Source organism: Rhinoderma darwinii, chromosome 2 (assembly GCF_050947455.1).
Source record: "Rhinoderma darwinii isolate aRhiDar2 chromosome 2, aRhiDar2.hap1, whole genome shotgun sequence".
NCBI lineage: Eukaryota > Metazoa > Chordata > Amphibia > Anura > Rhinodermatidae > Rhinoderma > Rhinoderma darwinii.
In genome coordinates, this window is record NC_134688.1 from 136,343,466 (window position 1) to 136,368,348 (window position 24,883).

General features: G+C 39.3%; 1 protein-coding gene across 3 annotated transcripts in view; it reads right to left on the reverse strand.

The window, feature by feature from the left end:
* Nucleotides 1-24,883, reverse strand: part of DIAPH3 (diaphanous related formin 3) — a 613,925-nt gene that overhangs the window by 250,536 nt on the left and 338,506 nt on the right. For all 3 annotated transcript variants that reach the window (XM_075852308.1, XM_075852309.1, XM_075852310.1), the window contains one exon: nucleotides 11,140-11,265. In XM_075852308.1, coding sequence (XP_075708423.1) covers nucleotides 11,140-11,265 — 126 coding nt within the window. The remainder of the gene's footprint in view (nucleotides 1-11,139; nucleotides 11,266-24,883) is intronic.

The following is a 24,883-nucleotide window of genomic DNA, read 5'->3' on the forward strand; positions in this document are numbered from 1 at the left end:
CCTGACATGTTTTTGTTTTTACACTGGCCCCTGTGCTTTATTCTGTAGAAATCCATTTTTAGCTTGTGATGTGTACACTGGCAGCAAGGTCAGTCATCTTATTATCAGAGGGCAGGAATACAATGTAAAATAACTTATTTATTCTAAAGCTGGAGGCAGATAACAGAGAATCACACCATTGACACTAGATATGACGGCGACCGCTCAGAACCTTCACTCTCACCTTACATCACATTGCTATAGTCAGTAAATAATTTTCAGACTTTTTGCACAGGTGGCTGCTGTACAGCAAATATCTTGGACTGCTGCTCATAACACAGAACAGCAGCTTAGGCAAGATGGCTGCCCCCTAATCATTTACAGAAAATAAAAAGGAAAAAATATACAGTGCCCACAAAAAGTTCTGGAACACCTTCATAACTTTTGAACGGCTCGATATAGAGGGTTGAAATTTGGTGGGATTTAATGGGGCCATAAAATATACCAGTTAATGGCAAAAAAATCCCACCCCCTTGGGTTTGGCGGCGGCAGCAAAATCTTACATGGCACGGGGGGTCGACTGGGGGCTTTGAAAGCCCTTTTCAATACAAAAACAATGATGCAAACGATTTTGAGATGAGAATTTTTTTTGCACTGAGATATTTAACGTTAAAGTTATCATCTTCATTATTGGCTACCGCCGGTGTCAGCATTACCCAAAATGTACCGCACGGAGGTCGCCCGGTCGGATTTACATCTCATCGGGGTGCTAGATTAATGTGTCCCCTTACCTCTCACTTTTATGTGTACACAGCCCGAGATAAGGACCCCGGGGTTCATCATTTCCCTCGTATTTAACAACTCCAAACCCTCTCTGCGGTGTGTGTGTGTGTGTGTGTGTGTGTGTGTGTGTGTGTGTGTGTGCGCATGTGTGTTCCGGCCAACCAAAGCAAGACCAAGGACATGTATTATGTGTATTAGTACAAACATAACAATTACTGTATTAACCCCTTAATGACCGGGCCATTTTGAACGTTAATAACGAAGGATTATTTTTTGTTTTCTCACGGTCACATTCCAAGAGTCGTAACTTTTTTTTTATTCCGTTGACATAGCCGTATAAGGGCTTGTTTTTTGCGGGACAAGTTGTATTTTGTAATTGTACCATTTTTAGATGCTTATAATATTTTCATTAACTTTTATTAACTATTTTAGGAGAGAATTGAAAATAAGCAGCTATTCCAGCATTCATTTTCACATTATAAATTTACGCCGTTTACTATGCAGCGTAAATAACATGTTAACTTTATTCTATGGGTCGGCACGATTACGGGGATACCAAATATGTATAGGTTTTATATGTTTTCCTACGTTTGCACAATAAAAAGCCTTTTAGAAAAAAATTACTTGTTTTTGCATCGCCGCATTCTAAGAGACGTAATTTTCTTATTTTTCCGTCAATGTGGCCATATGTGGGCTTGATTTTTGCGGGCCAATGTGTAGTTTTCATTAGTACTATTTAGGGGTACATAGGACTTATAGATTAACTTTCATTTTTTTTTTTATGGGGGGAATGGGAGAAAAGAGAGAATTTTGCCGTTGCTTTTTGCGTTTTTTTTTGGGCGACGTACATCCGGCGGTTTAATTAATGTGATCATTTTATTGTTCAAGTCGTTACGATTGCGGGGATACCATATACGTGTATGTGTTATTTGTTTTGACACTTTTACTAAATAAAACCACTTTTTGGGCAAAAAAAGTAGTTTTATTTGATTTTGACTGTAAATTTTTTTTTATTCACAAAGTTTATTTAACTGATTTCATTTTTTTTTTTTTTTAGTCCCACCAGGGGACTTCAGTATGCGATCTGCTGATCGCATATATAATGCTTTGGTATACTTAGTATACCAAAGCATTATTGCCTGTCAGTGTAAAACTGACAGGTAATCTATTAGGTCATGCCTCCGGCATGGCCTAACAGGCATTTGCTGACGGCAGACCTGGGGGTCTTTGTTAGGCCCCCGGCTGCCATGGAAACCTGATGGCGACGCGCTATTTCTTTGCGGGGGCGCCAATGGGGTGACAGAGGGAGCTCCCTCACTCTGTCAAACACATTAGATGTCACTATCACTATTGACAGCGGCATTTAATGGGTTAAACTGCTGGAATCGGAGCGCGCTTCGATTCCGGCATTTGCGGCAGGAGCCAGGCTGTGTATAACAGCCGTGCTCCTTCCGCTGATCGCGTGGGTACACTGGCAGTACCCGCGCGATCACAGGACGGATATATCCGTCCTCCTGCGCAAACTAGCAGCTGCAGACGACGGATATATCCGTCCTTTGGCGCTAAGGGGTTAAATCAAATGTTCAAACTGATGTCCTTCAACAACATGACAGTGTCCTAAGCGAACGTAAAATGTGTCGATAACGTTATTTATAACATCTGGTGTGACTGAATTAGAAATGTTCACTATTCTTTCCAGCAGTCCCTCTAAATTTGCGATCCTAGTCTCATAGACTTTACTTTTTAAATACTTCCAGTAAAAAAAAAAAAAGTCTAATGGGGTCAGATCTGGTGATCTCGGTGGCCATTCTATCGGGCCTCTTCTACCAATCCATTAATCGGGAAGATTATCGTTCAGAAGCTTTCGAGCTCGCAGAGAAAAATACCAAACATTGCGGAAAGCTTCTCCAGCAATATTTTGAATAGCCGGTATCACTTAGTTTCTTGGCAAATTGCAGTAATTTTCTGCATTTATGTTTACTTCAATGAGAAACGGTCCTACAATATGATTGAGCAATATTCCGGCCCAAACGTTAACCTTCTGAGGATACTGGGTATGACGGTCTCATCCAATGTGGATTTTCGTCTGCCCAATACCTCATGTTCTGTCGATTTCCATTTTGTATCGCCGATGCCAATTGTAATAATACGTAATTTAAAGTCACCTTGATGTGACATTCCCAAGCTCACACACACACACACACACGCGCCCATACACATTTAGGATTTTACCCGCGCGGTACATTTTGGGTAAAGCTAACACCGGCGGTAGCCGATAATGAAGATAACTTTAAAGTTAAATATCTCTGCGAAAAAAAGTCCTATCTCAAAATCGATTGCGGCATGGTTTTTGTATTGAAGAGAGCTTCAATCCCACTCGACCCCCAGTGCCATATAAGATTTTGCTGCCTCCGCCCACCCCACGGGGGTGGGGGTGTTTCCCCCCCCCCCCCTTAACTGGTAGATTATATGACCCCACCAAATTTCAACCCTCTACCTCGAGCCGTTCAAAAGTTATGAGGGTGTTCCGGAACTTTTGGTGGGCACTGTATATAAATCAGAAAATAAACAGGTTAGGAAAAAAAAAAAAAAAGAGCATGTTTCAATATATATTTCTAAATGGTAAAGAAAAAAAAAAGTCAAACATTTCCTGGTCTCAGGACAAGAACCCCTATTCATATGCCCTTTAAAAGGTATATGGACTACAAAGATGGTGTCCACTGCTTGGGACGCCCCTCTATGAGACAGACTGTAGAGCCACATTATAAGAATAGCTTCTGTTATGACTGAACGATGGCGGACAAGTAATGTCATATTTCCCCTGCAGCAGCCTCTGAGGGTTAAAGACGCTGGACCCACAGCGATCAGCTGAACACCGGGAGGGCTTCAATTTAATTAGGCTTCATGGGACACGTCCTTTCACTATTTGTACTGTACAAAGCACTTGGGGTTATCCGTTTGGACGCTATACAACTTGTGTTATATTGCAGTGAAAGGGATTTTCTAAATATTTTTCTCACAACATTGTTATAAAACAGTAAAACTGTACGCTGTTCTCCCAATTATGATACTTCAAATGGGGAAAACCATGGCGTAAAAAAATATATAGTAAAAAAATACATGTGCAACCATGAGGCTAGACTCACACACAGTATTAAAGAAGTATTTTGAACCAAAGACAAAAGTCGATCCAAAAGGCAGAAATGGTATAAAGAAAAGGCAGATGCATCTCTTTTCTTATGTGTACACTTTTGTGTGTGAATGATCCTGGCATGATAGTAGTTTTTCCATAAAGTCTCTCAAAGGGGTTTTCCATAGAGGACACTCTAGGAATGTTTTCTGAGAACAGTCATTCACTTTTTTTTGCGTTAGTGATGCGACTGATATAAAATAAGTAGATAATGATGGGGCAAATTACTAGAATAATTTGAAAACCCACTTTCCATACCAGTCAAATAAGTGGGGCACAACCTTTTCTGGTCCAAGGGCCACAAATTGTACCCCTCCCAAAGCCAAGATAAAACATATTGACCGTATATATAGCATTTCAACATAATATGCCATAAACGTGTGATAGATGGTGGTTCCACCTCATTTCCATCTCTCTGGAGTACCAAACAGGGGATCAGGGAACTCCATTAGATACAACTTTAATATCTTAGATGGGAATATCCCTATAAAGTATAACTCTGATTAGAACAGCTATACTGTGTTATACCTAGTACAGGGCCTGAGCAGGTGGTGAATGACTCAGGGAACCAAAAGAGAGACTATCAGTCATGCACCACCCGCTCACTGCCCTGCAATGGGCATTGCACAATAACAATATGGCTTGGGTTACTTCTTTAAAGGGAGTCTGTCACCAGAAATGTACCTATCAAACTAGCAACAGAGTAATATAGTGTAGGCTCACCTGAAAGTAATCTATCGCGGCATAGGGGAGAAGAAGTATTTTTATTTTTCATAATACTAACTTAGGTCATCAGTTGTCCAGTCTTGGACATCCCCTTTAAAATGACTAGGACAAGTTTACAGTGAACATTTTTACCTCTCTCCCTTCCAATCACCATTTACACCTTTACAGAGACCATAGTAATCAAGTGACATTTTGTAACCCCTTGGTGCGGTAGCCATTTTTCATTTTTTTTTTCTCCGCATTCCAAAAGCCATAACCATTATTCGCCAGAGCCATCTGAGGCCTTGTTTAGTGCGAAATGAGTTGTAGTTTTTATTTCCACAATTTATTTATACCATATAATCTACTAGGAAACAGGAAAAAAATTATTTGTGGCATGGTTTGAAAAACTAAAACAGCGATTCCCTCAATGGTTTTAGGTTTCATTTTTACTGCATTAACTGTGCAGTAAAAAAGACATGTTAATTTTATATTGTAGGTCGATAGGATTACGGCGATACTAACTTTATAGTTGTTTTTGTTTTACCACTTACACAAAGAAATAAGAAAAATCAAATTGTGTTGCTATATTCTGAGAGCCGTAAGTTGTTTTCTTTTATGTCCTTTGAGTGAGGGCTTGTTTTTTGCAGGGTCAGGTGTAGTTTGTATTGGTATCATTTTGCCGTACAAGCGACTTTCGGATTACCTTTTATTCCATTTTTTAATTAGTTATGGTGACCAAAACAGCAATTTTGCGAGCTTTATATTTATTTACAGCGTTTACCCAAGTTCATAGGAAAACTTGAACTGTTTTTTTCTATTTTTTCTTAGTCTTCCACTAGGGCAATTGTTGGATCGCTTGCACAATCTACTGCAACATTTATATATTGCCGTATATTGTGTTTTTTACCGCCTCTTATTAAGTGCATAAAAAAGGCAATGGCTCTGGGACCATCACTACCTTAACTTCAGGGACTCCGAGCAATAAGAAACAAAATACTTTCTGTTCTACTAAGATTAAGGCCGGATTCACACGAGCGTGTTCAGTCCGTGATATACGGTCCGCAGCTCGGCCACATTTCCCGGACTGAGCACACTGCAGGGAGCTGGGCTCTTATCGTCCTAGTTATCTATGACGCTAGAAGTCGCTGCCTCGCTGCGGGAAAATGGTCACGTACTTAAAACATGTTTTTAGTACGGGACAGTAGTTCCGCAGAGAGGCAGAGACTCCCAGCGTCACAGATGACGATGATGCTAGGAGCCAGTCTCCCTGCAGTGTGCTCAAACCGGGCAACGCGGCCGACCTGCGGACCGTATATCACGGACTGAAAACGCTCGTGTGAATCCGGCCTAACTGTCAACATGTCAAACGTCCTAACCTGTTTTGCACACGTTATAAAATATATAAATTAATAATATGGAGTGCCACTCTGATCCTGCCCCATATATAAAAGTCAAGTCATAACGCTTTATTAGCTGCATTTAAGTAAAATATATACTAAAAAAAAATGAAAAATCAGTGTTGGCTCCTCTTACTACTTCAACTTTAGCAGGTTTTAAAAGAAATCATGTTAATGGCAAATAAGAATTAGCTTTGTCTTGAACAAAGACATCAAACTTGAATATTTTACTTTTAAACTTTCAGTCGTGGAGTATACAAAATTGAGAAAATCTGCAAAAAACTGTGAATTCTAAGTACTGCTCTTCAACTTATGATATTTAGCTGAAGAATGTGATGGTTAAATTGACCATTAAACAAGGTCTCAGTTTTTGATAAAGTTTCTTATACAAAGGGCATCTTTCCTGTTCCGGGTTTCCTGCTGGCAGTTTTTGTGAGCAGTCCGTCCTTTGAGAGAAAATCATTCAGCTTCCCCTCGTATAGGATTAAATTTACAGACGGATCCGGGCCTCTCCATGCTGTGTTGGATTATGTAACCTTTATATCAAACATTCTTTTTCTTATTAATTTGCTGAAAAATCTGTTTGCCTCAATGTGTCCTTCTCCAATTAGTGAGATCATGTGGTATTAACATAAGCCAGATGCAGGTCTAAAGCTTCTAAGTTATTGTCTGTCTAGAGAGGTGTCATACTGTCGCAGAGAATAGAAATATCAAGTTTTAACAGATAATAAAGGTAGCACAATGTTGAAAAACTGTCAAAACAGTGTAAACATAAAACAATACAACTACTGTTAGACAAACTAGGATCAAGCAAGTGCTTACAGATACGGAGGCTGGATTACACAGCAAAGTACAAGCTGTGTGCCCTAAAATATTCCTGTGAGTGAACGGGCCATTAAAATTACTTCCTAAAAACATCTACTTGTTACTTAAAGACAATGTCTACCTTCAAATAAATTTCTTTATATGTTGCTCGAATGTGTCTGGAAAATAATTTTGCTCAAAAAAATATTGCACCATTTGTGTTCACAGCTCCTATGCAAACTTGTGTCTTCATGGTTACAGACTACAAAAGAAAAAAAAAAAAGCCTGTGCATTTTGTTCATGCACACATAAGATTGCCTTCCAGCTGCCCCCTGCTTCTTGCAAATCCACCTAATGTACATTAGCAAGAAGTAAAGGACAGACGGAAGAATCACTGAAAGATCAGACTACACAGGGTCCATTACCCTGGAGATACATAGCTCTGCATAGGGACTGTATACACATAATGGTCTTGGCAAAATTTCTTAGTTTTTCACAAAAAATAATATTTCAATGATGTACATAGTCTTTTACATAGCACATACAATACACATCCCTATTCATGCAAACTCATGCAGTCTGAATGCAGGATCTATCATTACTTCAATAATAAGAAAAAAACTCAGGGACAACAAGTCATGGATCATTGGCAAAAGCTTTCAATTTCAATCGCCCCATAGCTAATGTAATCTGCCCACTAAACAAGTAGTGTGTATGTGTATATATATACACACACATATATATATATATATATACACACACACACACACACACACACACACACACACACACACACACACACACACACAACCGTTCAAAAGTTTGGGGTCACTTAGAAATTTTCTTATATTTGCAGGAAAAGCAGTTTTTTTCAATGAAGATAGCATTACATTAATCAGAAATACACTCTATACATTGTTAATGTGCTAAATGACTATTCTAGCTGCAAATGTCTGTCTTTTAATCCAATATCTACATAGGTGTATAGAGGCCCATTTCCAGCAACCATCACTCCAGTGTTCTAATGGTACATTGTGTTTGCTAACTCCGTTAGAAGGCTAATGGATGATTAGAAAACACTTGAAAACCCTTGTGCAATTATGTTAGCACCGCTGTAAACAGTTTTGCTGTTTAGAGGAGCTATAAAACTGACCTTCCTTTGAGCTAGTTGAGAATCTGGAGCATTACATTTGTGGGTTCGATTAAACTCTCAAAATGGCTAGAAAAAGAGAGCTTTCATGTGAAACGCGACAGTCTATTCTTGTTCTTAGAAATGAAGGCTATTCCATGCGAGAAATTGCCACGAAACTGAAGATTTCCTACAACGGTGTGTACTACTCCCTTCAGAGGACAGCACAAACAGGCTCTAACCAGAGTAGAAAGAGAAGTGGGAGGCCCCGCTGCACAACTGAGCAACAAGACAAGTACATTAGAGTCTCTAGTTTGAGAAATAGATGCCTCACAGGTCCTCAACTGGCAGCTTCATTAAATAGTACCCGCAAAAGCCAGTGTCAACGTCTACAGTGAAGAGGCGACTCCGGGATGCTGGCCTTCAGGGCGGAGTGGCAAAGAAAAAGCCATATCTGAGACTGGCTAATAAAAAGGAAAAGATTAATATGGGCAAAAGCACACAGACAATGGACAGAGGAAGATTGGAAAAAAGTGCTATGGACAGACGAATTGAAGTTTGAGGTGTTTGGATCACACAGAAGAACATTTGTGAGACGCAGAACAACTGAAAAGATGCTGGAAGAGTGCCTGACGCCATCTGTCAAGCATGGTGGAGGTAATGTGATGGTCTGAGGTTACTTTGGTGCTGGTAAAGTGGGAGATTTGTACAAGGTAAAAGGTATTTTGAATAAGGAAGGCTATCACTCCATTTTGCAACACCATGCCATACCCTGTGGACAGCGCTTGATTGGAGCCAATTTCATCCTACAACAGGACAATGACCCAAAGCACACCTCCAAATTATGCAAGAACTATTTAGGGAAGAAGCAGGCAGCTGGTATTCTAACTGTAATGGAGTGGCCAGCGCAGTCCCCAGATCTCAACCCCCATAGAGCTGTTGTGGGAGCAGCTTGACCGTATGGTACGCAAGAAGTGCCCATCAAGCCAATCCAACTTGTGGGAGGGGCTTCTGGAAGCATGGGGTGAAATTTCTCCCGATTACCTCAGCAAATGAACAGCTAGAATGCCAAAGGTCTGCAATGCTGTAATTGCTGCAAATGGAGCATTCTTTGACAAAAGCAAAGTTTGAAAGAGAAAATTATTATTTGAAATAAAAATCATTATTTCTAACCTTGTCAATGTCTTGACTATATTTTCTAGTCATTTTGCAACTCATTTGATAAATATAAGTGTGAGTTTTCATGGAAAAGACAAAATTGTCTGGGTGAACCCAAACTTTTGAACGGTAGTGTGTATATATATATATATATATATATATATATATATATATATATATATATATATATATATATATACATACATATATATATAAATCTATGCACACAAGACCGCATCTATTAACTTATAACAATGACTGGTTGGTGACTTAGTAGGGTACCGTGAAGAGGTTTTGGCAGTGCCCTATAAACATTAATACCGACTAAAATAAGTAATATAACTTGTCCTGTTTAACAATCCAATAACTAACATTTTTTATATAAATGTAAATTGACAGTCAAATGGCCCTTACATTTTGGTGAGAACGAGGATTACTTAAAAAAAAAAAGTGGCCATACCATCTGCACAGATTTGATATAATCCGATTGTTTAAAATATATTAGCTCTTCATTCAATTCCTCTTCTTATAGAGGGTGCTGAAAGTTCTGTAATTGTAGGTACCCTAAAGCGGTGAACCTTCTCTGATAAGAGGATAGTTCTACTATAATATATTAGGATACATAATAAAATGGAAATGCTTTGTAATCATAATGCTAGGACAACGAGGTGACTTTGGCCACGATACAGGTCGCAAAACAAAAGATTGGCGTGTCCCCTTTTGCGACCGCAACACAACACTTGCAAAAAAATATGTATTTTACACAGCCAGATTTCCTGGCCAGTAAATGAGCACCGGTCGACAATCTAGCCTTGTGGGGCTCTTCTATCAAATCTGCAAATAATTCTAAACGGATTATCTTGTGCAGGTCTCATACATGGTGTCAGAAGGTCCCATATATGGAAAGTGACTCGGGTTGTATGGATCAGGGATGCACTCTAGCCGGAGATTCTTGCACTACAAAGTCCCTAACATCACAGTATGTGTATATGTGTATATATATACATATATATATATATATATATATATATATATATAATCTTCATGAATGTTGAAGTACCATTGTTACGATAAAAAGCATCAAATCTCCTGAACAGTAATGAATTTAAAAAAATAACATGCTGGCTGACTGCAACAATAACTAGAGGGAGCATGAGAACTCACTGCATACTGATATACCATTAAACGCAATAAGAAAATATGCAGTAAACTCTCATGCTCCTTTTTGTAGCGGCAAGCAGTCCTTTAAATTACCCACTGCCTATATTTTAGGAATTCTGGAAAATGGACCTTTTCAGCTAGCAACATTGGCGGCGATTTATCAATGGCATCAAAAAAATGCATAATTTTATCGAATATGGTACAAATTGCACCAAATTTGTGAAGATGGCAGACATGGAATTATATATTTGGCACAACTCATTGCTGGCATACTTTACATTAATATTTTGCACACCAAAGAATGGTGCACATAGTCAATAAATTTAGCGCATGCAATGTACTCTACTTTCTTGGCACGATTTCATTTGCATTTTGCCAAGTAAATGTCCCCACTGTATTAGTGTGGCAAAAAAAATACTATTTAAAATTCCCAGACAATCCTATTAATTTAGATTTCAATTGATATTTCTGAAACTATGTGAAGGCTATGCCATACGAATGGAATAATGACCTGTGGCGATTTCAACAGCTCAGTAAAAGCAATAGTGCATGTGATCAGCTCTCATTTACGTGTTTGTTGAGAACACACTGAATACGTTCCACAAAAAAATTGGATTTTACACAAAACAATTCTGTCAAAACTAGTAGCCCCTGCTTTTGATGAAACCGTTTACTCACAGCATGCAGCCTTTCTGGTGCCAAAGTGTTTATAGCTTTCAAGGCATAAAAGCCGAAAAATACACAGAGGTTCCTGGAACAGATTTAAAATGTTAAGCAAACCTTGAGCTCCTTCAACCAGCCCTACAGGTTGTGTAGTTGTCAAAAGGATATGGACATTTTTGTCACAAACTTGTCATGTGCGTCGTCAGATGGGGGAAAGGTCTCCAAATCCTTCTCAAGCTGCTGAAGCTGGCGTTCCATTTGTTTCATTGACTTTTCCAGATTTTCAGCAGACACTAAATTAGTCAAAGAAAAATGAAATTAGACACAAATCCTAAAATACCACAATACAAGAAAATACATAGACCACTGGTTAGCGATGGCATTGACATTCAGACATAATTGTGATGTATATTTAACAGAATACAGAAATACACCCACACATATGGAATATATGTAGGATATAGACACAGTACACTTGTTATATACATTTCTGCCATGTATTCAACAATTATATGTTCATCACTTGACATATGGGTTGCACTTTACAGCATCTTAAAAATGACCTTTCCAAGATACTAAACTAGTGTGAACATCCCGGCTTGGAGTTGTACAGATGGCACAACATACACGGAGCAACATAAGAGTCTCTATGTTAGGAGATGTGGACGTGGACAGGTAAAGTCACTGCTTCTCTGCCTCCTTGTTATCTCCAGTCCTTCATAGTTGCTCTGGTCAGCAACGTTTAACACATTGTATATTAGAAACAGAGAACTCAAAATGTTTGTTTACGACCCCCTTATAGAGTATGTGAACACCCCCGCCCGCCTTGACAATCATTACAATGAAGCGGCACACCTTTGGTTTCTGTTTGATTCACTTACAGATTTCAATATTGAACAGACACTTTTTAGTGATTTTTTTCACATACAGGGATAATTTGGGCAATAAAGCATACAAACATTAATAGTTATTTATTTTTAATATTTGCAACATCACACTAAAATAAAACAATATTAGTATGGGGTCCCCATTTTGTTTTGGAAATTTTAAATATATTATGTCTAGTCTTTGGTTATCAGTGCAGATATGGTGATGGTTTAGATTGGTGCCGGCTGTATATGGTGGTTTCTTTACTTTTTGCATAGTTTGTTTTAAAAAAAACTTAATATATAAAAAACCTCCAGGGTACAATAATTTTTTAATAATGCAATTTTTTTCTGTAAATTCCTCAGTTACAGTAGAGAAAAACAGCCCCCTCTGGGAGCATTCAGTAGCAGAGCAAATCTGGGTCTGCTAAAATGCAGGATCTCTGCCATGTTGGTGGACACCCAACATTCACCGTGTTCAATAGAAGCAGCGCTTCGGTTTTCTCTTCTGGGTGCTTGGCTGTATCTGACAGCTGGGCAACCGACCTGCTCCTACTAGCTTGCAGGAACTGTACACCTGTGCCGTACATCTACAATGGTGCATGTTCCATAAAGGAGTTTTGCAAGTTATTAAAAAAATTGGCCAACATAGGAATGATGTAAAAAAATAAAATAAGAACCATTACTTACCTCATCACTGGTCTCAGTGGGTATACTGCCAGGATCGCTGAGGCCAGTGCTTAGCTGCAGCAATCACGTGAGTGTAAGGGCACGCCATCGCTGCAGCTATGTCAATAAACAGTGGCGGCGCTGGAATGATGGGGATCTGTGCTTTTTCTTCTCTTTTTTTTTTTTTGCATCCCTCCCACATTTGCCAATTTTTTTAAATAACTCGACAAACTGTAGGGCCATTACACATAAAAAAAAAAAAAGCTTATACAAGTAAAGACTGGGAAAAGCGATGCTAATATTCCAAACACAAAAATGAGATAAAGCAGGGAATTTTCTGGAATCCCTGTCAGATACTCCCCAGCACAAGCATTTACGACAGACTTCAAGTTTTGTGCCCCATCAATGTTTGAGGTCTTAGACCCCATGCACACAACCGTAATTTGCAGCTCGGAAGGCCGCGGAGTGTTACCCGCGGGCCGCCCGCAAATTGTGGGCCCCATGCACACGAACGGCTTTTTGCGGCCGCAATTCACCCGCAGAAATTATGGTCCCATTCATTTCTACGGGCCCATGCACATGACCTTGGTTTCCACGGTCCGTGCATTGCCCAGGAGCCTGCACCACAAAAAGATAGGACATGTCTTATTACGGCCGTGCTTTGCGGTCCAGGCTGATATAAATAAATGCACGCGGCCACGTGCACGGTCCGCAATTTGCAGGTGACGCTCCGCGGCCGTCTGAGCCACAAATCACGGCCGTGCACACAACTACGGTCGTGTACATGAGACCTTACTTGTCCCTATTCATTCCAATAGTTGTATTTGCAGACTATCAGCTCTCCACATGAACCACACCACAGCATGCATCCCTGAATATGTTTACACAGGACAGATCATGCCTTTCACAAATAGATCGCACATGCATAATTTCAAGAATGTCAACAGTAAAAGGTTAAATACAAAGATAAATATTTATTTAGTTCATGGTAAATGCCAAGAATCAACTAATGGCAGCATGGAAAAGATTAGCTGCTCATGGTCACACTATACGAAGTCTCTTGAAATGTTACATTTAATGATCTAAAAAAAAATGAAGTTATAAATGACAGCTAATTAACTGTTTAATTGCCACTAAGCTCTCCAAAGTTCAGAAATAAACTAGATTTAATGATAGCTGGACAGCACAAAGCAGAAATTTAGTTTTCGGATTGAACAGATTGTCTTTTGAAGAACTTAAGATCCTATTACAATGGCAACAAACTTGTTAATTTTTAAGTCTTTAAGTCGTTTCAATAAACATCATGACAGAAATGTATATAGGGGGGGGTATGGGATGAGCTGAGCGTTGTGGCCCTCTGGCTGACTTAGTTAAAGACATCAATAGACTCACCCTCAGACTTGGTGCCTCTTCAGATTTGGAAAGAGCTGACATGTTCAATTGAACACTTCTACCCCTTCGTTGTAGTGGTCAGCGGCAGTCTTACCATTCTTAAAACTAAAACTTTTGACATTTGTCTCAGACTTGTCAGAAATCTATTGAAGTGAAAGTGACATTTTAATATAAGCTACTTATTGACGTAGCCTGTGGTGCTAAACATTATCCCATAGCCTGTCAATGGGTGTCCAGTAGTGGTGCCATGTTATGAATGACTGCCATCAGTAATGGCCTTAAAAGAATAACTTCTAGAGAGGAGATGTTATGACCGTTTAGGCACAGTTTTTATTCCTACAAATATCTAGCGTAAAGGTTTTTGCATACAAAGAGATCCCACTTTTCTGAAATGCAAAAAACGCTGCTGTAGGTGCATCTCTACCAAGAGTTGAAAAACATAAATTACTCGTCTATTGAGTCTGGCTCTGTACATGAGAGGTTATTACTAAAATCCTTTATAAATGACCTAGGAGGTTCATTAGATAAGGCTAAACAGGGGTAAAGAGTCTGAAGGCCCATTTACATGGGTCAATAATTGGCTGAACAAGTGTTCTTATGAATGCTCATTCCGGATTATTGGCCCGTGTAAATAGGGCACCGATCAGCCGACAAATTAGAAAATTCTTGTGAACAGAGATCCGATGAACATGATGTGTAAAATAAATTATTGTTGTCTACAAGGGTTAAAGGAAGTTATCTTATTGAAGGGGTGACATCGCATGGATGAATGAGATGAAAGAAATAAGGCAGAAGTTTCCAATAGGTGGCCAAAATGTTTATTAGCAGAAGACTGTATAAAGGTTTCTAATAATTTTGCCCTTTTTAATTTTTGTTTACATGGTCGGGATTCTGTTCATATGGAGACAGGGGACGTACCCCACAGCCACAAGGGCTTAGTCTGGCATGGTTAGAGCGAACAGGTAATTTTCAAAATATATATATATATATATATATATATATATACACACATATATATATATATACACGTGCATACATATATACACATCCTTCTCAAATTAGAATATCATAATATAGTTAATTTATTTCAGTAATACAATTCAAAAAGTTAAACTCATATTATATAGACTCATTACACACAGAGATCTATTTCCAGCATTTTTTTTCTTTTAATGTTGACGATTATGGCTAACAGTTTAAGAGGTACTGTCACCAGATTATTTTTGAGCAAGTTATGAGCAATTTTAGATTTATGCGGATTCGTTTCTTAATGCCCAATTGGGCGTTTTTAAACTTTTGACCAAGTTGTAGAGAGGAGTGTATGACGCTGACCAATCAGCGTCATAAATTTCTCTCCATTCATGTCCTTTTGTGCTCACTGCACAGCATGATCTCGCAAGATCATGCTGTGCTGTCACATACACCCACATTAACTTTACTGAAGTGTCTTGAAAGTGAAATAGACATTGCCTCCAGCCAGGACGCGATGTCTAGTCACAATCCCGACACTTCGAATTGCACTTGGCAAATGAAGTTTAATGTAGATAACTGTAAAGTTATGGACCTGGGTACGAACAACCTGCATGCATCATATGTACTAGGGGAGTTACACTGGGGGAGTCACTTGTTGAGAAGGATCTGGGTGTACTTGTAAATCATAAACGAAATAACAGAATGCAATGTCAATCAGCTGCTTCAAGAACCAGCAAGATATTGTCGTGTATTAAAAGAGGCATGGACTCGCGGGACAGGGATATAATATTACCACTTTACAAAGCATTAGTGAGGCCTCATCTAGAATATGCAGTTCAGTTCTGGGCTCCAGTTCATAGACAGGATGCCCTGGACTTGGAAAAAATACAAAGAAGAGCAACAAAGCTAATAAGGGGCATGGAGAATCTAAGTTATGAGGAAAGATTAAAAGAACTAAACCTATTTAGCCTTGAAAAAAGACGACTAAGGGGGGACATGATTAACTTATATAAAAATATGAATGGCACAAACAAAAAATATGGTGAAATCCTGTTCCATGTAAAACCCCCTCAAAAACAAGGGGGCACTCCCTCCGTCTGGAGAAAAAAAGGTTCAACCTGCAGAGGCGACAAGCCTTCTTTACTGTGAGAACTGTAAATCTATGGAATAGTCTACCGCAGGAGCTGGTCACAGCAGGGACAGTAGATGGCTTTAAAAAAGGCTTCGATAATTTCCTATTACAAAAAAATATTAGGTTCCTATGTGTAAAATTTTTTTACTTCCCCTTTCCCATCCCTTGGTTGAACTTGATGGACGTGTGTCTTTTTTCAACCGTACAAACTATGTAACTATGTAACTTCGGTAAAGTTTGTGTGGGACTTCATCACAGCACTGAGTGATCTCGCAAGATCACGCTGTGAATGACAGCACGCTGTGCTGTGTGATAAAGTCCCACAAAAACTTTACCGAAGTGTCGGGAGTGTGAATAGACATTGCGTCCCAGCTGGAAGCGATGTCTATTCACTCTCAAGACACTTGAGTAACGTTAATGTGGGTGTATGTGACAGCACAGCGTGATCTTGCGAGATCACGCTGTGCAGTGAATACAAACGGACATGAATGGAGAGAAGTGTAAGGCGCTGATAGGTCAGCGTCATACACCCCTCTGTACAACGCCCACTTGGTCAAAAGTTTAAAAACGCCCAGTTGGGCATTAAGAAACCAATTATCATAAATCTAAAATTGCTCATAACTTGCTCAAAACTGATCGTTTTTTTAAAATAAAAAAACACTATTGTTATCTACATTAGAGCGCCGATCAGATTATGTAGGAGATAGGACACTTATAATGTGGTGACAGAGCCTCTTTAATGAAAACCCCAAATTTAGTGTCTCAGGAAATTAGATGATATAAGCCCAATTTCAAAAATGATTTTTAATACCGAAATGTAGGCCTACTGAAATGTACAGTATATGCACTCAATACTTGGTCGGGGCTCCAACTCTGCATGAATTACTGCATCAGTGTGGCGTGGCATGGAGGCAAGCAGCCTGTGGCACTGCTGAGGTGTTATGGAAGCCCAGGTTGCTTTTATAGCCGCCTTCAGCTCGTCTACATTGTTGGGTCTGGTGTCTCTCATCTTCCTCTTGACAATACCTCATAGATTCTCTATGGGGTTTAGGTCAGGCGAGATTGCTGGCCAATCAAGCACAGTTATACTGTGGGTATTAAACCAGATATTGGTACTTTTGGCAGTGTGGGCAGGTGCCATGACCTGCTGGAAAATGAAATCAGCATCTCCATAAACCTTGTCAGCAGAGGGAAGCATGAAGTGCTCTAAAATTTCCTGGTAGAATGCTGCGTTGACTCTGGACTTGATATAACACAGTGGACCAGCGCCAGCAGATGACTTGGCTCCCCAAACCATCACGGACTGTAGAAACTTCACACTGGACCGCAAGCAAGTTGGATTGAGTTCCTCTCCACTCTTCCTCCAGTCTCTGGGACCTTGATTTCCAAATGAAATGCAAAATTTACTTTCATCTGAACCACTGAGCAACAGACCAGTCCTTTTCCTCCTTAACCCTGTTAAGACGCTTCTGACGTCGTTTCTGGGTCATGAGTGGCTTGACACAAGGAATGTGACAGTTGTAGCCCATGTCCTGAATACGCCTGTGTGTGGTGGCTCTTGAAGCACTCACTCCAGCTGTAGTCCACTCCTTGTGAATCTCCCCCACATTCTTCAATGGCCTTTTCTTGACAATCCTTTCAATGCTGCGGTTATCCCTGTTGCGTTTGCACCTTTTCCTACCACACGTTTTCATTCTTCTTAACTTTCGATTAATATGCTTGGCTACAGCACTCTGTGAACAGTCAGCTTCTTTAGCAATTTCCTTTTGTGGCTTACCCTCCTTGTGGAGGGTGTCAACAACTGTCATCTGGACAACAGTCAAGTAAGAAGTCTTCCCCATGATTGTTTAGGCTACGGATCCAGACTTTTGGACAATTTAAAGGCTTAGGAAACCTTTGCAAGTGTTTTGTGCTGATTAGATTGAACACCATGAGTCTACAACTTTCAACTTGTACCCAATACTCTAATTTTCCGAGACACTAAATTTTGGGTTTTCATTACTTGTTAGCCATAAACATCAACATTAAAAGAAAAAAAATGCTGGAAATAGATCACACTTAACTTTTTGATGATATTCTAATTCATTGAGAAGGAATAGTGTATATATATATTCATTGAGAAGGAATAGTGTGTATATATGTAATTCAATGTGGCCGTTCACACGGCCGTTGTTTCAACGGACCGCGTTAAGGGTCCGTGAGAAAATAGGACATGTCCTATTTTTTCACACTTCACGCATCCCTCCATAGACTCTAGTCTATGGGTGATGCATGATATCGCGTCCCGCAGCGCAGAGCACAGATGCACCTCGGACGTGTAAAACGGACGTTTTTCACGTCCGAGATGCGCAACACCCGTATGAATAAGGCCTTACCCCTGATTTCCAGTAAACAAATGCATGTTACGGTCATGCCTGTTGTCTTCTATTCAATGTCAAAAACTGATTTAACCCCCCAAAAAACGAAACTAACACAATAACAAAAAAAATAAATGTAATGCCTTTTATACACCCCGAGTAACTACACAAGAAAATAGAGTTAAACTCAAATACCAAAGACAACCTGATATAAACTCAAAGCCAATAAAACATAAAGGGAATAATAAACGTGTGTTCAGATATTTCAGATAATTATTTTGCATAACGCAGGAGTTTGCTATAATATAATGTACACACTGATGAAAAATACCCTAACAATGAAGCTGATTCTATTGTAGACTTTTATTTTGTACTAGCTTTGACATATATTATCAGTTTTAGGATAATATCTAAAGGAGTCAAGTTTAAGTTGTTTAGAAAATTGTAGACAATGATCTCAGAACAATTGGGTTAGCCTACAAAGCTTTTATTCGCATGGAAATAATAGTTTGTAGGGAAGGCACATGTGCTGAGGACTGTTCTTTTATCTATGATTATCTCTATCATTTTTTCTAGCTAATCTTCTGATCACAATTCCGTTTGTTACTTATTCTTGTGTCTTCTTCTTGTGTGTTTATGGCACCAACGTAGTATAAAAATAAACAATTCTATAATATGCGGTTCTCAACTAGATAACAATCTATATAATCGGACATCCAGGGAAATTATTTATGTGGCTCAAGACAAACATAGTAAACCCTTTCCATGCAAGCCTTATAGACTCGGGTCTAGGCATATCAAATGTTTCTTAGTGGGAATATTTTCTCCCTGGGATGCTATGGTTCAAAGCTCAGAAGACAATTTATAGTTTGGCAGGTTAATGATGGTATCTGCAGAGGAAAAAGTCCACAGGCTTAGTAGTGAGTGCAACTGAATTATCCTCTCACATTAAGTCCTGGGCTCTTGATAGAATGGTTAAGGCATTGTACAGTCCTGCCGTGGTTTATCTGTAATTCAGGTCTGTATAAATAGAATTTTGCAGTATAGCTTCAGGGGAAAAGGAAAAGTAAGCCAAGAAAAAAAAAAATTGTGCCCTACATACAGCACTAAAGACAGACAGATATAAGACTTTTGACATAAAAGTGGAAAAGAACAGAAAATATTATAAAATGTAATAATATGAATTAAGAATAATACAAAAACTTGTTTTATGCCAATATTATCAAGGACTGAGGAGACCATTCTATTTTGTATATTCTGGTAAATTAAATTCCAAAATAATTTGTGCTGTTATAACCTTTAGAAATGTTGTCCAATGTTTATAGTGTACCAATGTAATTTTTTACATAAATCGGAACTATTTGTGAATAGATTGAACTTTGTAATATACAGTGCTGTGAAAAAGTATTTGCCCCTCACAAAATTTCTATTTTTTCATATTTGTCACACTTTAATGTTTCAGACTTATCAAACTACTTTTAATATTAGACAAAGATAAACCAAGTAAACACAAGAAGCGATTGTTAAATGATTACTTAACTTATTAAAGGGAAATGAATTCAGCCCCACGTGGTGCCATGTGAAAAAGTAATTGCTCCTTTAGCTACTAAATCAACCAGTAAATAGATAAAATTGGGTTTAATTTCATTACCCACATATAGGCATGAAGACTGCCAGACCTGTTGGATCTAAACATCACTTAAATAGAATCTGTCTGGCAATGTGAAGCAGACTAGAACTTCTAAAAAAGCAGTGCAATGCCACATTCTAAAAGAGGTACAAATACAGATGTTAAACAAAGTCATTGCAATCTACCAGTCTGAAAAGGGTCACTAAGCCATTGCTAAGGCTATGGGACTCCAGCAAACTACAGTGAGAGCCATTATCCACAAGTGAAGAAAACTTGCAACAAGGGTGAACATTCCCAGCAGTGGCCGGCCTACCAAAATTTCATAAAGATCGCATCGATAACTCATCCAGGTCACAAAAGAACTCAGACAAACATCTAAAAAACTTCAGACCTCACTTGCCTCGGTCAAGGTCAAAGTAGAAGATTCCACACAAAGAATGACACTTGTCAAAAAAGCCATCCATGAGTTGCAAGGTGCAAACCACTGCCTAATTTGACAAAAAAAATAAAAATCTAGACAACCCCCAAGACCTTTAGGATAATATTCTGTGGACTGATTAGTCAAAGGTGGTACTTTTTGCAAGACATGGGTGTTCTTACATCTGGTGTAAAGCGAACACTTCATTCCACCATAAGAACATCGTACCAATAGTCCAACATGATGGTGGTGGTGGTACTGTGATGATCTGTGGCTGTTACTTCTGCAGAATCTAAATGACTTGTCAGAATTGATGAAACCACAAATTCTGCTCTCTATCAGAAAATCCTTAAGGAGAATGTCCACTCGTCAGTTTGTGACCTAAAGTTCAAGCACAGTTGATCTTACCTGCAAACGCTGGTGCTGCTGCAGAATCAACTGTAGCCTCTGGTGCCGATGTGGCCGTCACGATGCAGGACCTGTGAGTGACGTCACAGATCTGCACTGTCAGAAGCTGGGCGTTATGAAGAGAAGAGGATGTTACTTCTCTTCAGAGCGCCCAGCTAGTGAAAGTATTAAAAACGCCCCCATGTACGCACATAATACACACCCACTTGGACTTTTACTTTTAAACACACCCACTTGGACTTTTGCAAGCCTCATTTGCATAACTACAAAAATGGTCATAACTTGGCCAAAAATGCTCGTTTTTTAAAAATAAAAACGTTACTGTAATCTACATTGCAGCGCCTATCTGCTGCAATAGCAGATAGGGGTTGCAAAATCTGGTGACAGAGCCTCTTTAAAGGGTTAGTCCCAGAAAATACATTAATTACCTGTCCACAGGAACGCTTAACGATTTATAAAACAAAAAGGACCAAGAACAAGAATGCACCATGTTGCTCCATTCAATGTCTACGGTACTAACGAAAACCGTCAAGAGCTGTAAACGGCTATCTTTGTCAGTCCCATAGACATTTAACGAAGAGACAGGGTGCATGCTTGTATTCTGTTCCATTCAAGCTATTCCTCACTGCGGGAGGCGACGCGGGGAGAAATGTGGGGTTCAGTTCCTTTGTTCTAGGAAAGGTTGTGGGTTACAATGATCAGATATGTATCACCTGGATAGGTGATAAATGTATATTTTGGCAATAGCCTTTTAAAGGGTAACTAAACATTCAACAAACTTCTGACAGGTCATAATAACGTCAGAAGCTGTGCTGGGTGGGGGTCCGAACGCGGAGACCCCCACCAATCACTACAACGAAGCGGCAGAAGTGCTTGTGTGAGTGCTCAGCCGCTACGTTTCCGTTCGTCCTTTTCAGGAAATCAATGTAGCGGTGTACGGACTCAAACAAAGTGGCTGAGAACTCACACAAACACCTCTGCCGCTTCGTTTTAGCGATTGATGGGGGTGTCAGTGCTCGGACCCCCACCGATCAAAACTTCTGACAATGACATGTCAGAAGTTTGTTGAACGTTTAGTTACCCTTTAGAGACCAAAGAGAATTTTTTCATCTTTGCCTATTCTCATTCTGTCAGCCATATCTTCACATTATTGCCTGAACATGTAAAATGAACAGACATCTGTTAGAGCAAACTAGGGTATGCCCTGAGAGGCACCAATAGTGAATAGTCCTGGTGGCCTTTCTTTTGCCCCAGGCTGCCAGTATAAAATCATGAACAGCAGCAAACATGAGGGGGCTGACTGGAGGGTGACAAGCGAGCCTCTTCTATACGTCAGCACAGTTATCAGTACGGATTGCGGTTCTTAAATGGTTAAACGGCCAGGATTGAAGTACTCATACGGACTACAAGCAGGAACCAGCAGTATTGGTTTTGCCACAAACACAAAACCTAACTATTTAATCCACGTTAATGAAGATTTTAGCTGCAAAATGGAATGTGAAGTTTCGTTCTAAAACCTAACTTTTCTCTCTGACAAAAGTTATGGCTCAAAAATCGCTGTGTCCGAAGGCCAAAACTGTGTTTTTAAGGAGTTAAAATATTTGCGGACATTTATGGTTTATGCAAAACACTGTTTGTACAGAACACAATGCGGCTCAGTAGTGGTTTTAAAATGCCCTTTTCACATACAAAAAAAGAAACAGAACAGACGCTCGTATAATTAATTTACTTTTTGTAGTGTTTTGGACCACTTTGAACTGTTAGATTAAAAATGGCAAGGCGGCCATTATCTGAAAATACATACAGCGACAATTTGAAAATGCCACCAGCAATTTAATTGTCAGGAATTTAAACTATACAAAAATGTTACTGTTACATGTTTAGAAAATGTTGCTAAGCGAATACAGTTCGGGTATGTGCACATGCTTACTAAAAAACGTCTGAAAATATGGAGCTGTTTTCAAGAGATTTTCAGCCGTTTTTTTAGCAACTCACATTTTTTACGGCCGTTTTTCAATAGAGTCAATGAAAACAGGCTCCAAAAAAAGTCTAAAAAGTGACATGCACTTCTTTTTCGCGGCCGTTTTTTTATGTGGCCATTTTTCAAAACGGCCACGTAAACAGAACGCCGTTTTTCCCATTGCAATCAATGGGCAGATGTTTGGTGGCGTTCTGCTTCCGATTTTTCGGCTGTTTACACACCGAAGAATGGGCGAAAATAAGCCGTGTGAACATACCCTTAGGGTTCTCAAACACCTTCTGATGACTTTCATTGAGAGGATTGAATAAATTGATCAAATATTATTTCTGCATACCAAAAAATAATATTCTACTCGTGAAATTTTCCCTTGTGCAGACCAATTAATTATTTAGAAGAACAGGTCTTTACATTTATGCAAATATGCTGCGTTGACATCCCCCTCATTATTTATTATCGTGACTGTCATGAGATCTCCATTCTTTATTGAAATTTTTTTGGGAGAATTCTTGTGATTGTTGCTTAACTTATTTCTCCATAGGTAAACATTGAGATATCGGTAACTCCTGATTTTTCCACCACCACTGAATGATCAAAAGTTGCCGTGGGGACTTATCCATGAATGAAATAACAGACCCATTTAACTTAGTACATACATCTAGATAAGGCCCGAAGGAAGGAAGGAAAAAAAAAAAAAAAGTCAAGTAATGTGAATGGAGAGGTCTTCACGGCTCAGGAGTCCCCTCTCAGCCATAGCAACTAAGAAAAAAAAAACCCACTCCAGCAGACTCGATTGGGCGCATGTAATAATACATTTACCCTTTTAAAGGTGTAAAACGTAATCTCGAGAAATCCATGAGGACTATGTCAACACGTACAAAGATGAGGCTCTTTTGTGTATTTTGTGTTTTCCCACTTTTGCTAGGATATGCCAACTCTTACTAACCAATGGGGTTCCAACTGCCTGAACCCCCACCAATCCTTAGAAAAACATGGTACTCCAGCTCCTTCATTCTAACCCTGTACCGTTTTAAGAAAAAAAACGATAAAACTACTTAACCCTTTCACGACCGATGGCGAAAATGAACGTCATGGTCGGCTGCTAGTTCCCGCACCATGACGTTCATTTTCGTCAGTATTTCAAACTGTCACTCTGTGTAAACACAGAGTGACAGGCCCGCGCTGACAGCTGTCCTAGACAGCTGTCACATCAGTCTCGCCGGACAGCGGAACCATCACCGCTGATTTCTGCAATTAACCCCTTAAGTGCGGCGACGGATTGTCGTCGCCACATTTAAGTGGTTTGAAGCACATCGGCAGCCCCCGCGAAGTGATCGTGGGGGCTACCGATGATTGTCGTGGCAATCGGAGGTCAGACAATGACCTCCGGGTTGCCATGTACGGAAGCCTCGGAGGAACATCCTCCGGCCGTTCCTCCTCAGCTTCCTGTCAGATTGACAGTTACATCACAATGACAGTTAGAGTACTACACTACACTAAGTGTGTAGTGTTATGTACTCTAGCAGCGATCAAAGCTGCAAGTCTAAATGTCCCCTAGTGGGAGAAGTAAAAAAAAGTTTAAAAAAAAGTAATAAAAATGTTTTAAAAAAAGTGTAAAAATAAAAGTTATAAGTTATATAAACACAGAATGCTTTTTTTTCCAATAATAAGACTTTTATTATAGAAAAAAAATTAACACGTTAAAAAAGTACACATATTTGGTATCACCGCGTTCGTAACGACCCCAACTATAAAACTGTAATGTTATTTTTCCCGCACGATGAGACCCTAAAAAAGAATCAATAAAAACCTACGACAGAATCGCTATTTTTTTGGTCACCACCGCTGCCTAAATAAAGAATAAAAAGTGATAAAAAAGTTGCATGCACCCAAAAATAGTACCAATAAAAACTTCAATCCGTCCCACAAAAAACAAGCCCTTACACAGCTTTTTTGACTAAAAAATAAAAAAATTATGTTTCTCAGAATATGGTGACAGAATTTTTTTTCTTTTTTATAAATAAGTGATTTTATTGTGCAAACGCTAAAAAAAGGACCAAACCTATATACATATGGTATCGCAGTAATC